Consider the following 9,455-nt stretch of genomic DNA (forward strand, 5'->3'; position numbering starts at 1 on the left):
AATAATGTTGGAGATGCAGGTTGTAATCTAGAAACTAAAACTATAATGCAAAGAACTGGAACATGTATAAGACTAAACTGTAATGAAAACAAATGTATACTGAAAACAATTCACTTTAGTGTTTCTTAATAGCTGCCCTGAATCTTTGAAATTGCAGCATGTTTGAAATTCAAAAAAATATTCTCTATCCAGTCTGATTCACTTGATGGAGAGGCATATACACACCTAGTCTTAATCTACAATATGGCGAAGGGTCAAATTACGAACATCTATATATGTTTGATCTTTATATCTTATGTCAATACACGACTAAAAAAAATTGTCTTGTGTTGGTTGCATCATATTCTACTTGCACATAATTGACACAAACCCTACTTACTATATACAACTCACACACCTAATTCTACAATCTGAAAATGAATGCAAAACACAAAGATTCCTGAGATGTTGATTCTCAAAACAGAATACAAGCTTTATTCACCAATGCTGACATCCTACAACCAAATACTATGTCTGAGTCTAAGATCATGTGTCAACTGACATATAAAACCACTTGGTGGAGGAATAAAGCATGCAATTGAGATGTTCATAATCACCAAAAGACTCTCAAAACAGGATACAATTCACAACAACATAAAAATAAAATCTAAAATCTGAAACATAGAGATGTTCATACTTCATAATCACCATCAGAAATTGTACCATTCAAAATCAAGAGTGTGTAACCTCCAATTTGTAAAATTATTAAACCCCCAAATGAATGAATGAGAAATACCTTAGATGAAGATGACAAATATTTGCATTTCAAAAATTATGAATCACTATCAATACTTATATGAGATATCGATTAAACTAAAATCTAGCCTTGAATCGATGTTTCATAGAAGAATCGATTGATTGATTGTTGTTGATGAAGTTTTCTGCAGCTGAATCTCCAAGAAACCCCCAAATGAATGAATTAGAAATACCTTGGATTATGATTTAGTGTCAATACTTCTATGAAGGATCAATTAAACTTAAATCTAGGGTTACATCGAAGTTTTACAGAAGAATTGATTGATTCATTCATTGTTGTTGCTAAAGTTTTCTGCAGCTCAAATCAATGGAATTAGATGAACTAATAATGAGTTATGTCTCAGGCGTTTCCAGATATTTGTGGCTCATTTGAGTTGTTGGTCAAGGACCAGGGTACAAACCATGCTGCAGTTCAAGATATGGGTCGTCTATACACAGGTGTGCTGATTTTATTTTGCTTGACCTATGTTTGACTTGATTTGTTTGACATTAGTTGATTAATTAGTTGTCGGTCAGGACTCGGTTACCAGGGTATTGAGATATGGCATGATGCCTGAACCAAACCATGTTGCAGTTCAAGATATGGCACATCTATACACAAGTGTGCTGATAATATTTAGGAAAATAGTAATTGTATAAATTTAATACAAGTCCAGCTAATGTCAAAAACAGTAGTGGGGCACAGTGGTTCACTTTAGTTTAAGTAAGTTTCAGGTCGGAGGTTCGAAACCCCCTAGACCTTTTTATTTATTTTTTAAAATTTAGGCATTATGTGGCACTGTGATGATTTTATTTTGCTTGACCTATTTTATTTGACTTAATTTGTTTGACATTAATTGATTAATTAGTTGTTGGTCAGGACTCAAGGACCAGGGTATTGAGATATGGCACGATGCCTGAACCAAACCATGCTGCAGTTCAAGTGAAGATATGGCCCATCTTTTAACTAAATAAAATTAAATAAATATACACATGTGTGCTGATTTTATTTTGCTTGACTTGTCAGGTTTGACCTAATTTGTTTGACATTTGTTGACCTATTATGTTTGACCATTTTTTGTACACCGAACAAATTATCTCATGAATGTTAAGCCATTTCAGGTGTGAACACTGTCATTATTTTTATTTTTATTTTATTTTATTTTTTGATAGGAAAAATTTAATAGATTGAAAAATCAAACTTGTATATTGTCTATCTCCAGATTTCGAGTGATAAAATCTGGAGGATGATCATGCCAAACCTAGTTTGCGTTAGATCTTGCATATTTTTCTAAATCATCAGCCACTCTATTCGCTTCTCTTTTAATATGAGAGCATTTCCATCTACTAAATGAATTAAGTAAAACAAGACATTCTTGGATGACACTATTTGTCGTCCAATTTATTCTACCAGTGATTCCATTAATTGCATCCACTACATTGATGATGTCGCCTTCCAAGTGCAGCTCCGTAAAATTCCTTTCCTTAGCCCATTTCAGTGCTTCCAGCGCTGCAATAGCCTCCCTTTGCTTTTCATCTACAGCTGTTGATGAACTACCTTTTGCTGCAATGAAAGTTCCTGCAGAGTTGCGAGCTATTAGTCCCACACCCACTGGTAACCTTTTAGTAATAAAAGAGACATCAAAATTTATTTTGATTTCAAAATCTACAGGTGCCAACCACTTCAGAGGTATAGAAGTACTTCTACTAATACTCCGTGGGGTTATAATGTTTGCTTCAATCTCTGAAATATAATTTTTAAAATCATGGATAAAGCTATCTGGCTTGAACTGAGCATTATCAAAAATTATAACACATCTGAGTTTCCAGATGTGCCACAGCATACAACCAACAAACCTGATCTTTACCTACAGCTGCGCATCATTAAAATTTTGAGCTGTAAACATGTTAGTTAACCAAGATACCAAATCCAGATTACCAACAGAGGGAAGCACAGTGGTATCCATATCAAACCAAATACGCTGAGTAACAGAACAATGCAAAAAAAGATGTTGAACTTCTTCCTTACAATTACCACATAAAGAAAAAATGTCATCAATGGTTTGAACATGTTTAACCATTTTTTCTCTAGTAGGAACACAGTCTTGAAGAATTCTCCATAGGAGATGGAGAATTTTAGGAGGTAAACTCATTTTTCACAGTCTCTTCCATGGAAAATTGTTATTGCTACTGGTAACACCTGAATAGTACTCATCTAATAAGATATTGTATGCAGACTTGACTGTGAACTTCCCATTTCTAGTACCTGTCCACCTAATTTTATCCTTTCCTATCCTTGGGATTCTAATTCTACAAATCTGCTCAACAATTTCTTCAGGGTACAGAACATTTACCATGTTCAAATCCCAGCTTTTAGTATCTTGCTCAATAAGTTGAGAAACATACTCAACTCCAGAAGACCAGTTGGTAGAGGGAACTAATTCTTTAGATTCAGGCAACCACCTATCTTTCCATATATTAATGTCCCTGCCATTAGCAATTTTTAACAATTTGCAGTCCTTGGCAAATGCCTCTCCATATCCAACTTCCATTAGTACTAATTTCATCTGAAAAAGGAGAGAAGTTAGGAAAGTATTTATGCATTAAAATCTGAACCCACAAAGCATTAGGATCCTGTAACATCCTCCAGGCTAGTTTAGCTAGTAGAGCTTGATTAAAAAGGGCAGATTGTCTGATATTCAGACCACCTTTCATTTTAGAATTAGCAACAGTAGACCAGTTTTTGAAATAGAAACCTTTATTGTTATTACTCTTACCCCACCAGAACCTTCTTTGAATACTATCCATTCTATCAGTCAACTTTTTAGGCATAGCACACTCATATGATGAGTAGCAATAGATCTTAAAACTGTTTGAGTGAGAACAGTTCTAGCAGGCTGGTTTAAATGCTTAGCTCTCCAATTACCTAATCTGCACCCAAATTTATCAAACATACCTGAGAAACTTTCAGTTTTGTTCCTTTGAAGCAGCAATGGAACTCCTAAATACTTCTCCTGTAAACCCATTCTTCTAATGTTAAGAATATTAGTAATGGTATTTTTATCTTGGTTACAAGTTTTAGGACTGAAAGCAAGTCCATACTTGTCAAAGTTTATGGCTTGACCAGATATGCTTCTAAATTTTTCAATGATGGAGTTGAGATGTCTAACCTCTTTAGGATTTGCTTTAGTGAAGATCAAAAGATCATCTGCAAAAAAAAGATGAGACACAGAAGGACTGGCATGAGTAACTTTAATACCTTTAATAAGATTGATATCTTCAGCATTCATCAGAGCTTTAGAAAAAATGTTCATGCATAAAATAAAAAGGTAAGGAGACAAGGGGTCACCTTGTCTCAATCCCCTTGTTGGTCTGAATTGTTCACATGGAGCACCATTTTTAGAAGCACAGAAGTGGAGACAGTTGACACACATCCCATTATCATCCTGCAAAAATCATAATCAAAACCATGGCATTTCAAACAATCCTCCAAAAAACTCCATTCAATCCTATCAAAAGCTTTACTCATTTCAAGTTTTACATTCATAAGACCTTTTTTAGATTTATGTTTCTTAAGAGTGTCAACAATTTCATGAGCAATTACAATATTGTCTGTCATGAGCCTATTTTGGACAAAAGCAGTTTGATAAGGACTGATGATTTTACTCAATAATGGTTTTAATTTATTGGATAAAAGTTTTGAGATAATATTATAAGAAGTATTACACAAACTTATAGGTCTAAAATCAGCTGCATTCTTAGGACAATCAAATATGATAATTATAGATGCAGTACACCAACGCCACATAATGCCTCTCAACATGTACTGGCTCTTCAGTATCTACCAAAAATAAAATATGATAATTAGTGTTTGGTTGAACTGTCTATCAACCCCTTAATGGCAGTTATTAGATATTGAGAACCGGAAGAGTCTACAATTAGGCTAATGGGGATGTACCAAATTAGTGGGGGGCGTACCATCCCCAAATCAAAACCAGTTTTCTCTTATATGATTTTGGACACCCCCACTAATTTGGTATACTCCCATTAGCAATGTTGGAGTGCAGGAGTTAAGGAGGAGTTATGATGGGTTTAGGACTTGTTGCGTATGCCTTTGAATAGGCGTGAATAGCTAAGGGACGAGACGTTCCATCGAATGCCTTAGATTACTATTTATGGCATCTTCTTTACAAAAGGAAACTAAACCGAGAATTTCCAAAATATGCAAAAATCTTCCTAAAAGATCAGGCAAGGAAATTAAGAAAAACATATATTAGAGATAATGGGTGATCAAGGAGGAAACAATATTGCTAACAGAGATAATCATCCTTCTGGACCTTTTAACTTCTCCAAGAAAGTTTCGAAGACTCTGTGTACTAGAGAGTTGGAGAATTTGAGGGATTTTCTGCAGCAAGAGATTGACAAGAGAAATCGTCAGATTGAGTACGAAAGAGTTCGTCAGGAAACTGCTCCACAATATGAACTATGGAAGAGGACAATAATTGCAAGAGATGTGAGGAAAGCTAGAGAGATAGAGGAGAGAGATAGAGGAGAGGAGAAGGAGAAGATTTGTTTGGAGAAAGACCCGCAGTGCAACCACAAGTGATTCTGAAGAGAAAGAGAATGATTTTGAGAGAAGTGATGATCATGAGAGAAATTCTGAGACAGAGAAACAAAGGAGGAAGAGAGAAAAAAAGCTGTATGATGCATGGTATGAAAGATTCTTAGCAGAAAAAGCAATCCATAGGCTTTTTTCAAGAACCATGAATGAGAGACTGAATGTTGATTCTGATGGAGAAACAATTGATGGTCTTGATGAGAATGGTGAACCAGTTGAAATTGGAGATTTGGTGGAACAGAATGAAGATGATGAAGGAAGTGAAGATGAAGGTGATGGAGGTTATGAAAGTGCAACAGAAACAGGAAGTCAGTATAGCAATGAGTACATCTATGATGAGATGGGCATCGACGTCAACGACGACGATAGCAGTCAGCATAGCAATGAGAACGGCGGTGATGATGATGAATAATCATCCCTGGAACATAAACAAGATTTCGATGGGAAAGCTTCGATTTTGTGAAATCGGACTAAGTGCTTCTTCTTGAAAATTCAAAGAAATCTTGTAGGTGTTTGCTGATCATTTTGCTCATATTGCTGATTTTGCTCATATTGCTGAAGCTGCTGACAGAATAGGTATTGGTTTTCTTGTGGTTATTTTGCTATCTCGGATGTTTTTCTTTTTTTGAACAAATGGGCTTGTTTTGATATTGTTATGCAGATGATAACTGCTAACAATTTAAGGTGTTAAGGTGTTTGCAGGGGGGTAACAGTTTAAGTATGTGTGTAATTAAGGTGTTTGCAGGTGGGTCGAACAGTCTAGTTTTTCATGGTATGAATAGTTAATCTATCAGATGTTTGAGGGAATAACATATTAGGTTTTTGGGTCATGTTTTGATGTTGATCTTGTGAATGGGTTTGATTGTAATGGAACTACTTGGTAATTAGGTGTCTGATCAGTAATGGTGATGGTATTTGTAAATCTGATTAATGAAATTGCAATTTCGGTTTCTTTTTGTGTTGATTTGAAAATAGTGGGTTACATTTGGTATGCTGGAGATGTCTTTGTGATTTCTAATGAAAGGAATAATGGTATGTTAAACTGTGGTATATTGAAATGTATTATATGATCTATGAATTTACTAAAGCATTATCTGAATTCTATCAAGAACTGAAATCCTAGTATAAGGTAAGGGAACATATTAGGAATCCTAATTCTCTCTGCTTTTCATCTAAAGTGCAGAAACTGCTTCTCAACATACACAATCGATTCACTAATGGTAACAATATCCTACCACTAAACACTATAACTGAGTCTAAATGTATCGACAAAAGGTAACAAGTTGTAGAGCATCGGTCAAAGCCGGAATAACTTGACTCAAGATGAGTCCTGTGAAACCTACAATTCCACTGACCCACAAAACTACTTGGTGCTGGGGAGGCATAACACATCTAATTATATATACAATGTATCTGACCACTGACCCAAAGAAACTATTTTGGCAATGAAAAAAGAAAGAACGAGATCTGACTAGGCAAAGGGAACAAATTATGAACAATAGCTTCTCTTTGGTTTTCATCAAATTGTTGAAACTGGTGGGATTCGCAGAGAGCTATGGCTTCAAGACACAATTGATTGATTAACCCATTACAAACAGATGGACATATCCTATAAAAAATTTGGACATCCTAAAACAAGTAAAATACGATGTCTGACTAAGTCTAATATCAAAAAAAACAAAAGATACTGAGATATTCTTAAATATAAACAATGTACTGCAACATCCACAATGCATAGACAAAATCGTCGTAATAACACTCAACAAACACAAAAACCATAACCTAAATCTACAATCACATATAAATCTAAAAGATATACATGTTCATAAACATCATCAGAAATTGCATCATTCAAATTCAAAACCAATAGTTTCTAACCTCCAATTTATAAAATTATTAAACCCCCAAATGTTAAAAGCAATGATTCAGAGAAAAACCAATAAATGAAGTACCTTAGATGATGATAACCCAGATTTACATTTCCAAGATTGTGAGTCAGTGTCAAAACTTCTATGAGAGATCGATTCAACTTAAATTTAGGGTTACATCGATAATTCACAGAAAAATTGACTGATTCATGTTATTAATGAAGTTCTCTGCAGCTGCATCTCGATGTTTCTGAAGCTCAAATCGATGGAGTAAAATGGACGGAGAGGAAAAGGGAAATGGGTGGAGAAATGTCTCAGGCTCTCAGTTGTTCTCGACATATTTATTCTCTTTTAATTTTCGCACAATTAAAAAAAATGAAAAACTAATTTCATTAATTTTAGTTTTGTTTTCTGATTTTCGGTAATTAAAATGAAGAGTTATAATGAGAAAAAAATGTTGGAGAAAAAAGCCAAAATCGTTGGGAGGCGGGGTAGCCCTTGAGTGTGAGATGAAAGTGGGAGCTGATAGTAGTAATAGAGGCGCTAATAGTAGTAATGGAGGGTAACAATGTAACTTGGCAATTTAAGTTGAGGATAGGAAGGTAATTACCCACAACCCTCCTGAAACTCTGTAACAGATACCAATTATTACAACGATTATCCAACGTTACAAAGTTACCAACGCCGATACGACGTTACTTAAGAAATATCCGTTGCAAAATCGGGTGTTACAAATTCCCTGATTTTGCGTAGTGGAAGACGATGTTGACACCTAACAAATTGCTCGTTTAGACTAGCATCCCCGTCGCTCAACATTGTCTTGTAAAAGGCCGGATTCTCCTTTAGTTTCCCCAACAACCTTTTCCTTACATGAGTGATTGCACACCCACCATATAGGTTAGCACCATGAGTGAATGGCCCTAGTTATTGTACGACAACATGAAAACCACAATTACCATCTGGAGGAACGTCGACGGTGGATATAACGTACTCTCTAATGTATAGAGGTATCTCATTCAAATAGTCTTTATTTGGAGCCTTAAGCTTCACGTCTAAGGAAGATGGTTGGCTTGGTGGTGATGTACACATCAGACCTTTTTTTTATTCAGTCTCGCTCACTTGTTTTGTTTTTCTCCTCAATACTCCTACCCCGTTTCTTGGCTTGCTCCAAGTACTTTGTCGCGGTGTACTCATGGGCCGAAATATCTCTAGTATTTGCGGTTTGCTCACTTTTCTTCTTACCTAACACCATTGTATATTCTCTTAGTTGTTTTTTAGTTTCTTTTTTGCTTGGCCTACATTTGCGTTTGCCTTTTGCCGGTTCATGAACATTCTCAGAAGTTTGTGGATATATGATTGTGTCATCCCAAAAGATTTGTTTTTGGATTTTGTTCATGCCCCGATACATCTCTATTATGGTTCTTCCCATTTTGTTATCACCAAACTCTTCTACGGCTTCTTCTCCCGTTGGAGGAGGGATGAAACTTAGATGCTTCTATTAGAGCATTGCTCAGTCGAACTCGCATGCGTTGCTATCTCAAGCATGTTTTTCGATGTCAGTGATCAAAACTATAAGTCTTGAAAATTCAATATCTTGAAAATTGCTTTGATGCTAATAATGTGTGAAAACGACTATTGTCATTATAAAAGAATGTTTCAATGATTTAAATAAATATTTGATGATGTAACCCTCTGTGGATATAAGCATATATAGTTTGTTCGCACATTATTGTATAAATCCATAAACCGGGAACCAAGAGTATGCATATGTGTGTATATGAAATTGGTGAAGGAGACAAGATAAGTATGCGTACCCGTACGCATACTGGCGGAAGTTTTCGAACCGAAAATATCTACTGAGTTTGGGAATTACAAACTCCTAAACTAGTCACCTTAAGTATGCGTACCTGTACGCATACCGGCGAAAGTTTTTGAACCGAAAATTTCTGCTGAGTTTGGAAACTTAATAAACTCAAAATCCGGTTGCTTATGTACGCATACCCGTACGCATACTTAAGCTGGTTACTTTGTCAAATCGGTTAGTTCATGAACTTAAACATTTAAATCATAAGGAATTCAATCTTTGCAAACCGTGGCTATAATGTTCATGATTGATTCAAGTGAATCAAACCGATTTGGTTTCGATTGTGTTTTCTATACAATTGAACAACTCTTTAACTAGTTTCATTTGAGTC

The 9,455-nt window shown here is 35.4% G+C and overlaps 1 protein-coding gene across 1 annotated transcript; it reads right to left on the reverse strand.

Moving 5' to 3' along the window:
• Window positions 1-2,036: 2,036 nt before the first annotated feature.
• LOC113332335 lies at window positions 2,037-2,927 on the reverse strand. Its single transcript, XM_026578883.1, has 2 exons — window positions 2,700-2,927; window positions 2,037-2,564 (listed from the first exon to the last, which is right to left on the reverse strand). Exons 1-2 carry the CDS (start codon window positions 2,925-2,927, stop codon window positions 2,037-2,039), a joined length of 756 nt encoding a protein of 251 aa, XP_026434668.1.
• Between the last annotated feature and the right edge of the window lie 6,528 nt (window positions 2,928-9,455).

The sequence above is a fragment of the Papaver somniferum genome, unplaced genomic scaffold (assembly GCF_003573695.1).
Source record: "Papaver somniferum cultivar HN1 unplaced genomic scaffold, ASM357369v1 unplaced-scaffold_131, whole genome shotgun sequence".
Classification (NCBI taxonomy): Eukaryota; Viridiplantae; Streptophyta; class Magnoliopsida; order Ranunculales; family Papaveraceae; genus Papaver; species Papaver somniferum.